Below are 12298 nucleotides of genomic sequence, written 5' to 3'. Positions count from 1 at the left end.
TGGCAAAACATAAATGGGGAGTTTTATCATATTCTAAGAAGAGGAAGAGTGGAGCAGTTGCCCATAGCAACCAATCAAAGGCCCGTAAAAAAAAATGAAAGGAATTTGCTATGGGCAACTGCTCCACTCTTCCTCTACATAGGTTTTGATAAAGTAATATCAAAATCAAAAAGAGAAGTGTCAGATGTTGGAAGAAATAGAAGACCAGAACAAATAGAAGTATAAACAAAAGTAAGACAAAAATGTTTTCTGGATTTGAGAAATGGAAACCTTACAGCCAAATGGTTTAAACAAAGAATATAAATAAAATGTCTACCTATAAATCAGTAGAAAAACACACATAGTGAGCTGCTGTTATATTGTTATACATAACAGTAGATATGCATGCGTCAGTTTAATTAACCCCTTAACGACATCTGACTTAAATATACGTCATGATGCGGTGGGACTTCCTGCACCATGACGTACCTCCCGCACCATGACTAGTGCTCACAGTAAGTCCCAGCTGCTATCAGCGATCGCACTGATGTCGGCCATAAACCCCTCAGATGCCATGATCTATAGCTATCACGGCATCTGCGGCATTGCGGTCGGTAAAATGGATGATCGGAGCTGCCGTGGGGATACGATCATCCATAATGACGGACTGAGGTCCCCTCACCTGAGATCGAGCAGACCAGAGCAGAAGATCGCCGATAACACTGATCAGTGCTATGCCTATGCAGTGGGGACATAAAAAGTGTAAAAATAAATAAGTTACAAAATGTAAAAAAAAAAAAATTAAAAATCCCCTCCCCCAATAAAAATGTAATTGGTCCCTTTTTCCCATTTTTACCCCCAAAAAGCGTGAAGAATTTAATAAACATATTTGGTATCACAGCGTGCATAAATGTCCAAACTATCAAAATATAATGTTAATTATGCTGTATGGTGAATGGCGTAAATGTAAAAACAAAAAAAAAGTCCCAAATTTATGCTTTTTGGTCACATTTTATAAAAAAAAATAATAATTAAAAACAGGGATTTTAAAAAGTAAAATATAAACAAAAGTGGTACCGATAAAAACTACAGATCACGGCACGAAAAATTAGCCCACATACTGCCCTGTATATGGAAAAATGATAAAGTTATAGGTGGGCAAAATAGAGCAATTTCAACTAATTTGGTTAAAATAGTTTGAGATTTTTTTTAAAGCGGTACAATTATAGAAAAGAATATAACATGGGTATCATTTTAATTGTATTGAACGACAGAATAAAGAAAACATTTCATTTTTACCATAAATTGTACAGCGTGAAAACAAAACCTTCCACATAAAAATTTGCTAAATTGCGGTTTTCTTTTCAATTTCCCCACAAAAATAATATTGTTTTGGTTGCACTGTACATTTTATGGTAAAATGAGTGATGTCATTACAAAATAAATTTGGTCCAGCAAAAAACAAGCCCTCATATGGGTCTGTGGATGAAAATTTAGAGTTATGATTTTTAGAAGGTGAGGACGAAAAAAAAAAAATACAAAAATAAAATTGCCCTGGTCCTTAAGGCCAAAATGGGCTTGGTCCTCAAGGGGTTAAAGTATTGCACAAATTCAGATTGTACAACAGTAGAAACAAGTTTTTCTTAAACTTTTTCATGGGGGTGTTAGGTACACATGTTATTATTTATGTCTGTGTTGTAGCTAAAAAAGAACTGTGGGTAGACGCCAAGAACATATATAAGAACATGAGAATTAGTGTCTGAAACATTACACATAACTCATTCTTTTCTTAGAAGGAGAAGGTGTCTGTCTTTGCAATATGAAAATAAAATACTTTTGAGGAATTCAGGAAAGCATCTTGGTGAGGTGAGTTGATGAAGTGATGAATACACTGGACTGCTTAAATAGGACTGTGGTCTTTCGTGAATCTATTGCATTGACTTCTTAGTGGTCTCTGCCTAAGCCATGTTCACACAGCAGAATTTCTGTGCCTAAATCCGCATTGGAATTCAGCACGGAGATTCCGCTGCAGCAGAGGGCCATCTATGAGATGGCGCATTGCTGTGCGGTCCTGGAGCCAGCAGATTATGCCGGCGCCCACACTCTCTGAAATGTCCGCACAAATATTTTCTGTGCGGACATTTCAGAATCAGCGTGTGAACATAGCCTTACCCTATAGTTAGAAAAAAAAATGGGTCACTGTTGTTTCCATTTCCTGCATATTGAGACAAAAGCTGGATGCACTGATCGTCAATACAGCGGGGGAATGAGCAGGTCAGTATAGCTTATGTTTATGTCAGCCCACAGCCATGAAAAAAATATGCAGCAGACAACTCCCTTTTAAGCAGAGTGTGGACGGATTACCCAAAAATATAGATTGAGAAATGTCTCAGTTTATCTGGTATAACTCATAATTATCTGCACCATCACTAGTCGACTATAAGTCAAATATATGACAAAAAGTGCTGCTCTATTGTTATTGTTTATGAACTTGTACTTATTAGGTAATACTTCATCGTGATGTACAAGCAGACCTGATAACCACCTACACACATAGATCTTTAAACAAGTACACTATTGCAGCTGTCAGCTACTAAGTGACAACAGCAAATCTTGTTTGATTGGAAGGTTTACGTTACCAGTGGAGGCATATAAGCTGCATTGCGGATAGTCACAGGATATTTGAAGTGTTCGTGTAGATGATCGACATATTCACACATTCTATAGCAAAGAGGAAAAATGGGAAATCGTAAGCTACCTGCCTGGCTGGACAGAGTAGAGCCCTGACTACATCCAGTAATTTTATTAAACTATTTTCAAATGAACGTGAATGCAATCTGATCAGTGCAATAATTTTTGTACAATATACAGTAAATTCATTCTATAATTTGAATGGTTTGATTTCTGGAATTGTCCTGCCAAGTGCAGCTGTTGCACAGATTACTAGCTTTCAAATACGGTAAGATATTTTAACACTAGTATAAACAGTGCCAAATACTGATAAGTCAATTGTTTAAAGGAGAATTCCGGGATTCCAGGAACATTTTTTAAACTTCCCCAGGCTAGCAGCATTAAAAAAATTAAAAAAAACTGTACATACCTGTCGACACTCCCTCGGTTTCTCCGATAAGACACTCCAATCTCTGCAGAGATCCTCTTCCTGTTTGCTGATGGTCACACTGCAGCTCAGCTAATTGTCAGCTGCAACAATGTCCTCGGCCAGCGATAGGCTGGGCTTCAGTATGACGTATTCAGCCCTGGTATTCTTCCTGGTGCCGTGGCTGGTTACATCACCGTGCCGCTCAGCCCATCACCAGTCAAAGCAGTTAGCCGGTGATTAGCTGAGTTGCAGTGTGATGGATCAACCCCTGGCAACAATGAAGAGGATCACTGTGGAGGCCAGAGCGGCCTATCGGAGGCACCGGGGGAGCGCTGGCAGGTATGTACAGTTTTATTTATTTTTTTATTCCAGCAGCCTGTGAAAGTTTGAAAAAAAATGTTGGATTCCGGAGTTCTCCTTTAACTCTATTGCCTTGTGCAAGTAGCTTTCACTAGCTTTCACTATGGCTATGTGCCCACAATAATTTTTAAGCAATATTTTATAGCTCAAAAAAAGTCTCTCTTTTTCAAAACAAAAAAACAATCTCCAAATATTTTAGTATCTGGAGCAGTTCTTGGCCCTTAAAAAAAAAAGTCAATTTCAGCTGTATTTGTATCAATTTTATGAGCTGTAGCAAAAGCTATAGCCCAAAAATAGCTTTTTTTCCCGTATTTTGTTTACAGCACAGAGTACCTGCCAGAAAATAACCATACTTTGGGACGTTAAGCAGTCATAATAAATGTAGTATGTGTGGTCACTAGACCAAAAAATTCCAATAAAAATAATACAGTGTGCACATAGTCTAAATGTGCATACAAGAAGTAGCACGGCACTGCGTTTGTGGAGGAAACTAACGTGTTGGATGTGCGTTGGTGTAGCTGGGTGCTGCTGGTGGTGCTCTGACACAATGAGATTTTCACATGGTATTTAAAGAGAAGAGAAAAAATCGGCGACTCAACATCTCAGCTGGTATATTCTTCTTTATTGAAGCATACTCACGTTACAATATAACAGAGGGAGAGGGTAGTGGGGGGATAGTGATGTGCGACCGAGCTCCTGTTTCGCACACTAAGTGTGCTTCCTCCGGCCATTAATGGCCGGAGGAAGCACACTTAGTGTGCGAAACAGGAGCTCGGTCGCACATCACTATCCCCCCACTACCCTCTCCCTCTGTTATATTGTAACGTGAGTATGCTTCAATAAAGAAGAATATACCAGCTGAGATGGAGAGTCACCGATTTTCTCTCTTCTCTTTAAATACCATAGTCTAAATGTGGCCAAGTCTGTGTTAGATTTGTCACCCTGAAAACCAGTGATGATCTAGTGATATATTTACACACCTGTTTTCTAGGCTTCCTGAGATTGAGATATAATCAAAAATGATCAAATGTTGGACCAGCTCACAGAGTCCAACTCCTCCGGCATGTGGACAGACGGGAACTGGAGAAAGGCAAATTAAGAGAATATATTTCTATTAGTGTTGCTCGCGAATATTCGCAATTCGAATATTATTCGCGAATATCGCATATTCGCGAATTCCGCGAATATAGCGCTATATATTCGTAATTACGAATATTCGTTTTTTTTTTTTTTTTTTTTCACAGTACACATCACAGTGATCATCCCTCTCCGCTTCCAGCTTGTGTGGTGTAAAGAAGGCTGTAATACTACTGTGTGAGACTGGCGTGCGAAAATTCGCATATGCGAAAATTAACATATGCTAATTTTCGCATATGCGAATTTCCACATATGCTAATTTTCGCATGCGCGTATTTTCGCATACGCGAAAATAAAACGAGAATATAACGAATATGCGAATATTCGCGAATATATGACGAATATTCGTCCATATATTCGCGAATATTCGCGAATTCGAATATGGCCTATGCCGCTCAACACTAATTTCTATATGATTACAGCTGTAAGAATAGGGAGGTACCGTACTTACTATTCATATCAAAGTCACAATCCATCCTAGGCAGCTGTGTTAGAAATTATTCACAGAATAATAGGCATATTTCTGGCATTTTTCTGCACTCTTAGGCTAAGTTTCCACTTTTCTCTGGCAGTTTTTGGAATACTGCCACTGCAGTTTTGGAGCCAAAGCCTATAAAGGAATAACTTATACTTCTCCTCCCTTATGGATCCACTTATGACTTTGGCTCAAAAACTGCAGTGGTAGTATTCCAAAAACTGCCAGGAAAAAAAACCAAGTGGAAACTTAGTCTAAGGAGACTATCATGGCTGCAGGCACCAACCTGATCACAGGCCTGATGACCCAAACTGACAGCTATCAGTCCAGGTCCTCAGAAAAACCAATCCGGCCATTCCTTCAGTCTCCATTAGGGGGAGCTTACTGCATATGGCTTTATACAGCTTTCATTGAAAGGTGCCCATAGAAGCTTATGTAGTGTAATGACAGAACTAGAAACAGTAGGTCAGCTGGAATATGTTCTATGACTTAAATTCTTCATATGAACTTCTAGTTTACCTCTTCTAGTTTTTTACATTGTTAACTGAATCCAATATTTAAAGGGTTTTCAAAATAAAGTGAAATAAAACCCTGTCCATACACCCTATTAGGCCATATACGTGTGATGGAGGGAGTTCTGTCTTCAAAAAGATCTAAGCCTGCCACCGCAAAACAGAAGCAAACAGAATGCTATGTCTGTGTAACAGGAGGTAGAGGATTTCTATTCTAGCTCTGTAACAGAAAATCTGTTTCAGCACCTATAAGGATGTATGCTGATGACTAGGGATGAGCGAATCGAACCTGACGAATCCAAATTTGTTACAAATTTCAGGAAAAATTCGCTTCACAACAAATCCGAATATCGCCACGATTCGATCACACGAATCGCTTCATTAAACTCCATTTAGTGCGGTCCACGCTCCAGGGAATCTAAGATGGCGGCTCCACATGTCAGGACATGGGGAGAGGAACTCAGGGAAGACGGGTAGGCAGGATGACCCTGAATCACATGCAGCATGCAGCCTATCAGCAGCCAGCCACCCCTGTGATTTCACAGCCCTATATAATCGGCAGACAGAGAGCAGTGTGTGTTGCACAGAAAACATTTTTACACCAGCAATTCACCTCAAGCCCAAATCCAGCCTAGAAACACTGATGGGAAGGGAGAGAGAGAGAGAGATTGCAATTTTGGGTGTACTACACAGTGACTGTGTGCTGCAGCACTGGTGTGTACAACAACTGAATAGCTAGTAGTAGCCATCCAGTTAGGGTGAGCAGAGCACTAAAAGCCATGATCACCTGCTATTAGTGCCTAATACAGGTTGCGTAGCAGAGCGTATTGTCCTCTATTAAGTGTAACCTGTGCGTACATAGGTGGTGTACAAGTTTGTTCCTGTTAAAGTCTTTAGGGCCTAGTTACTGTGAAAGGCCAGCCAAAAGTACACACCTGCTACTGTTCTAGACAAATACCGTTTTAAGCTTAGTGGAGCATATTGTCCTACCGTCATACACGCACTAAGTATGTCAGGCAGAGAAGTGCCAGGACATGCACAGAGGAGTGGCAGAGGCCTAAATTCATCAGGCGCAGGCAGAGGTCGCAGCAGACTAGGGGCGAGTGGCAGCAGAAGTCGCAGTGAGAGGCCTGAGCTCCCAGTATCAGCTAGCTGTCGTGTCTTGACCAGCAACCCATCTGCCGTCATTGACTGGTTAACTCGGTCATCCACTTCATCACTTCACAAGTGACATCAGTCAACAGTCTGTTGGTTCCTCAGACACAACCCTCAGTTGGCATGGCCCAGGAGCAGTCACTGTCCTCCAATTGCCTCTGTCCTGTAATATTCTCTCCCCATTGAAGTATCCTATTCTGTGAGTTCAGCTCCCCCTTTTAGTCAGGAAGATCTACTAGTGGACAGTCCGCAGCTACTGCCAGGCCAAGAAGTGGAGGAGACATCCACCGCTTCCTTCGCTAGGCGGGCAAGTAGTGATGAGGAGAGTGGCGTGGTAGGTGGTGTTGGGAGCAGTCAGGCTCCTGAAGGAAAAAACTGTTGAGGAACCTGAGGAGGACATCAGTGATGTGCAGACACAACTTGATGATGATGAAGCTGTTTGTACATGGGAGCCGGGTTCAGAAGGGGCTTCATCATCATCAGGAGAAGAGGGTGGCAGGTTGCCCATGAGGCAGCAGTTGAGCCAGCAAGGTGGTAGCATGGTTGAGAGTCAGCATGGTGGCAGCAGTGGGAAGTCTGGAGCCAAATGTGCCCGGGGTAGACCACCTACTTCGCGGCAGCCTACCTGCCCGGGAGGTAGTGGAACAGGGGTCCCTGGAGTCGGCGGCAGTAGCAGTCAGTCAGTGCAGATTGTTGGGGGGAAAATCAGCAACTCTGCGGTGTGGCAGTTTTTCATCAAGTATCTGTAGGAGGTTAACATGGCCACATGCAATAAAAAAAAATATCTTTAATCATTTCAATTGTGAGGCCCTATGGTCTTGTCAGGCTGCCGCCACCTCCAGGCATATGGCCTCCTCTTGCTGCTGCCACCTCCAGGCTTGGTCATTCTGCCACATTTTGGTCTCCTCATGCTAGTGCCACCTCCAGGCTGTGTCATTGTGCCGCCATGTGGTCTCCTCATGCTGCTGGCACATTACATAAAATTTTTTATGTTAATCTATTTAAAATCTTCAATTTAAATTTTAAAATATATCTATTATAAAATATAATCTTTTCAATTATGAGGCCCTATGGTCTCGTCAGGCTGATGCCACATCCAGGCTGTCATTCTGCCACTATATGGTCTCCTCATGCTGCCGCCAATTCCAGGCTGTCATTCTGCCACTATATGGCCTCCTCATGCTTCTGCCTCCTCAAGGCTATGTCATTCAGCCACTATATGTTCTCCTCATTCTGCTGGCACATTAAATAAATATTTTTATGTTAATCTATTTAAAATCTTCAATTTAAATTTTAAAATATATCTTTAATCTTTTCAATTATGAGGCCCTATGATCTCGTCAGGCTGCTGCCACTTCCAGGCTGTCATTCTGCCAATATATCGTCTCCTCATGCTGCCGCCACCTCCAGGCTGTGTCATTGGTCTCCACTGGCTCATGTCAGTTTTTTATAGGTTTTCGACCCAAATAAATTCATGTTGATCAAAATTTTTTCTGAAAATTCTGCTAATGGGACAAATGACATTTTTCATAAAATTTGATCATCGCTAGTCCTCATATGTTATCTCTGGAATTACAATAAGAATCAAGAGAAACGGTTTGGAGCGAGAAAATTAAACCATAACTGATTAAATGAGACATTCAAAATTTGATATGCAGTTTTGCTGTACCAGCCATGTTTACTTACACGTGCATGGCTTGATATTTTGGACAAGCATTTCATACTGCCAGGATCTACGCAGTAGCCCTCCCGGGTCAGGTCTACACCGCAGAGAGGGAGTACAAACTGACACACTACTCTAAAATTGTGCCGCTCTGCGGCCTACATAGGCTGCTGCCACCTCCAGAATGTCATTGTGCTGCTATATGGCCTCTATGGCAGCTACTGAGGAAAGGAGGAGCCTCCTGAAACACATCTAGCCATTTATTACAACCCCTATCCTACATCAAGTGACTTTTTCCCTACAGAGATCAACATTTACAAGTGCACTATTACTCTTTGTTTGACCATCATTCAAACTCAGCAATTTGTTCACCACCTGAGCACGCTCAGCACCATCAGGAAACAACAGACAGCACATAGCGCAAACAAGGATGCCGCTCCCGAGCTCCGACACGAGGACACTGCCTCTGCTCATCGAGACGCCACTCCTGCTCTGAAGCGCTCACTGAACCGGGTCGTTTGTCTGCCCAGCGACTGCCCCGCACAGCTGGAGTCACCGGTAGCAGTAGCAGAAGAGTGGACAGCATACGAGTCCAGTGCCCAGCAGGAACGGGTGAGCGGGACACAGTCCCAACATCTTTCATCTTTTTGCAACTAAAATGCTAGCTGCATAGCAGCCAATACTGCATATATAGTGAACTTCTGTTAAGACAATGCCATTGTGATTACAGTCTTCTTTATCCAGCACAAAGGATCAGCGCATCTACTTATCACTATATGATATTGGTATGCATCTCATACATTTACATCTCATACATATTTTTTGCCATCTTTTTCCTCATAGGAACATTGTTTTTCCTCATAGGAACAGACATCACTGTGCAGATATATATCGGAAGGACTTTTGCACAATTTGCACAATAGGGGATTGTTATACTTTCTATTATATTATTTTTACCGCCTATATAAGTTTTTTTTACCCTTTATGATTATTTTATTGTTTTATTTAACAGGGAATCGCAAGGGCCCTGCAATATCCCTATCCACTATAATAATAAATAAATTGTATATTTTATCAATCACATGTAGTAGTGATCCTTTTCTACCACTTTACTTCATTTCTTTATTTACTATTTACTCTCTTTATCTCTTTCCCCCAATTCAGTTGACCCTTTCCCCCCCCCCTGCTCTTCACAAATTCCCATCTATATCTATATTTTTATCACTGCACTATCATCACCATTACTGCAACACCATTATCAGTATCACTTCTCTCATTGTGTATCAGCATATTCCTATAGAGAGCATTGAGGACTGATTCCTCTTCACTCCTCATACTGCTGCAATATCCAGGCTCTATCATAGTGCCGCCCTATGGTCTCCTCATGCTTGTGCAACCTCTAGGCTCTGTCATTCAATGAGCTGCCATGTGATCTTCTTGTTATTTTGATCTTGTAGTTTGAGTATTTTTTCAAAGTAAACACTTCAGGCACCCAGGACACTCAGTCATTAGTATGGGGGTGGGTGGGTATAAGGCAGGGGTTGGGACAGGCGGTAGCTGGCCCTGTGGCGGACTGCCAACTCGATTTTAAGATACAAGTATGAGCTTTATCACTGCAGCAACTTCTAGCAGTATGCGCCCACTCATCCAACAATGCAGAAGCTGAATGTTCTCCTGTCCAAGTTGCTGGGGCTGCAGTCCCTCCCTTTTGAAGTGAGCATAGGGTTGAGCTGAGAGGCAGGGGCTGGGACAGGTGGTAGCTGGCCTCGCAGCGGACCGCCAGCTCGATTTTAAGATACAAGAACGAGCTTTTTCACTGCAGCAACTTATACACTGCAGCAATTATACACTATTGGAGCTGGAATTGCCGCGGCTGCTGGCACCAGACTTGCCATCCAATGGGTCCTCAAAAAAGGATTTAAAGTTTGCTCACTCCAATTACCAGACTCTGTCATTGTGCCGCTGTGCAGCAGTGATTTTAATAGTGACGCCTGTGATCTGCATGTCTTACTGAATAACAGTAGTATTTCACTAACACAGCACACACCCTATGCGTGTTATGACAAGGCAAAGTGTTCTACACCCCTAGTGAGGCTCTCTGTAGCCTTGAAATAGCCGTTTTTAATAGCGATTCACCGCAAATAAATTCGGACTGATCCAAATTTTTCGGAAAATTCAGCAGATTGACCGAATCAAACTTTAAAAAAATTTGCTCATCTCAAATGATGACCTTTGGATCTAATAAAATGAGGAAAAAAGAAAAAAAAACACACTATAGGTCTACTACAATTTCTAAAAGGCAAAAAGAGCTGAAAGAGGCTTTGTATCAGAACTGAACATTGATAAAGCCCTATAGCAGTTGTGTGTTCTCTGCTGTTGCTGGATTATAATGAAATGCTTACTTACTATTGAATTTCTTGGCCATGAGCAGAACAGAAAGGTTTTCATTCACACTTGCCAATCTGCAGCTGTCGATCTGGAGGTACTGAAGGGATCGGGCTTGTAGAAACTGCTTAAACATTATTCTATTATGGCACTGGGCAAGGAAAAGTGCAGAGATTTACTATTACTAAATGATAGTTCTAGTAAAAGCAGATTAACAACATTAAGAATTCAACAAATCAAAGCTGAATTTTGAATATTTTAAGAAATACAACCACATTTTACATATATAAGAAGTAATATAGTAATAATCTGTTTTCATATAGTGGCAATATATTCCATAGCACTTTACAACTTGGGCTGTAAAGGGAACCTGACATCAGATTTTACCATGTATAACACTGGGGCAATGCATTATTTAGGGTGAAATCCTATTCCTTATCATGCCTAGCAGATGTTTCTGCCGGCAGCAATGGTGAAGCTATGAACTTTAAAAGGTGACCCTTGCAGTCCCCCTCCATTCATGTCTAAGGGAAGGGGAATGATGGCTGGTACACCATCACGCCCCCTCCCATAGACATGAATGGAGGGGGCGTGGCCTGACGTCACGATCATGGAAGCCCCAGGCTTCCATGTCCGTAATCCCAGAGCGCTGGCCCAGAGATCGCGGGGGGCCCAGCAGCCGGAATTCCCACCACCATCGATCCCACCGCGATCAGACATGTTATTTCTATCCTTTGGACAAATCCCCCCTTTAAACAAATCCTGTGTTGTCTATACTTTATATAATATAAGTATAATATAATTTATATTCAATATTAATATTAAACCTTTCTCAACATTTCCCAGCATTTTTATTAAATGGTGGATTGGTGTGTAATAAAACCAATAAAAATTTTAACTCACAGTGTAAGAAAAAAAGAGCCACCATACAGCTCCATAAGCAGGAAAAAAAAGTAATAAGGGTCAGTATATATTGATACAAAGCTATTTAAAAAAACAAACTAAAGTAAATACTTGTTAATGTTTAAAAAAGTACTAAATCATAACAAAAACTATAGTTGGCATTGTAATAATCAGAATCATCCATAGAATAAGGTTACATATTATTTTTATTTTGATAAACTTGCCACATAAAGTAAGCCCTTATAAGATTCTGATGTAAAAAAAAGTTTAATATTATGACTCTTAGAAGGGGAGAAACAAAATGGAAACTGGGTAGGAAGGGGTTAAAGGGGTACTCCGGTGGAAAACTAATTTTTTTACATTAACTGGTGCCAAAAAGGTAAACCGATTTGTAAATGACTTCTATTTAAAAAATCTTAATCCTTCAGGTACTTATCAACTGCTTGTTACGCCGAGCGCTCCGGGTCCCTGCTCCTCCCCGGAGCGCTCACGGCGTCTCTCTCCCTGCAGCGCCCCGGTCAGACCCGCTGACCGGGAGCGCTGCACTGACATTGCCGGCAGGGATGCGATTCGCATAGCATTCCACCTGCTCCCTGGCTATATCACCTCACTTCCCCTGCACTTCCTTG

The 12298-nt window shown here is 41.5% G+C and overlaps 1 protein-coding gene across 5 annotated transcripts in view; it reads right to left on the bottom strand.

The window, feature by feature from the left end:
- The window catches only part of ENOSF1 (enolase superfamily member 1), an 83157-nt gene that overhangs the window by 14044 nt on the left and 56815 nt on the right, over window positions 1-12298 (bottom strand). For all 5 annotated transcript variants that reach the window (XR_008844190.1, XM_056521672.1, XM_056521671.1 and 2 more), the window contains 3 exons: window positions 10788-10917; window positions 4420-4519; window positions 2619-2700 (listed from right to left, as the gene is read on the bottom strand). Coding sequence is in view for 4 of the 5 variants with exons in the window: in XM_056521672.1 (XP_056377647.1) it covers window positions 2619-2700; window positions 4420-4519; window positions 10788-10917 (312 nt within the window). In the remaining variant the exon portion in view is untranslated. The remainder of the gene's footprint in view (window positions 1-2618; window positions 2701-4419; window positions 4520-10787; window positions 10918-12298) is intronic.

The sequence above is a fragment of the Hyla sarda genome, chromosome 5, assembly GCF_029499605.1.
Source record: "Hyla sarda isolate aHylSar1 chromosome 5, aHylSar1.hap1, whole genome shotgun sequence".
NCBI lineage: Eukaryota > Metazoa > Chordata > Amphibia > Anura > Hylidae > Hyla > Hyla sarda.
Note: the sequence above shows the minus strand (reverse complement) of the source record. Positions and strands in the feature narration are given on the sequence as shown.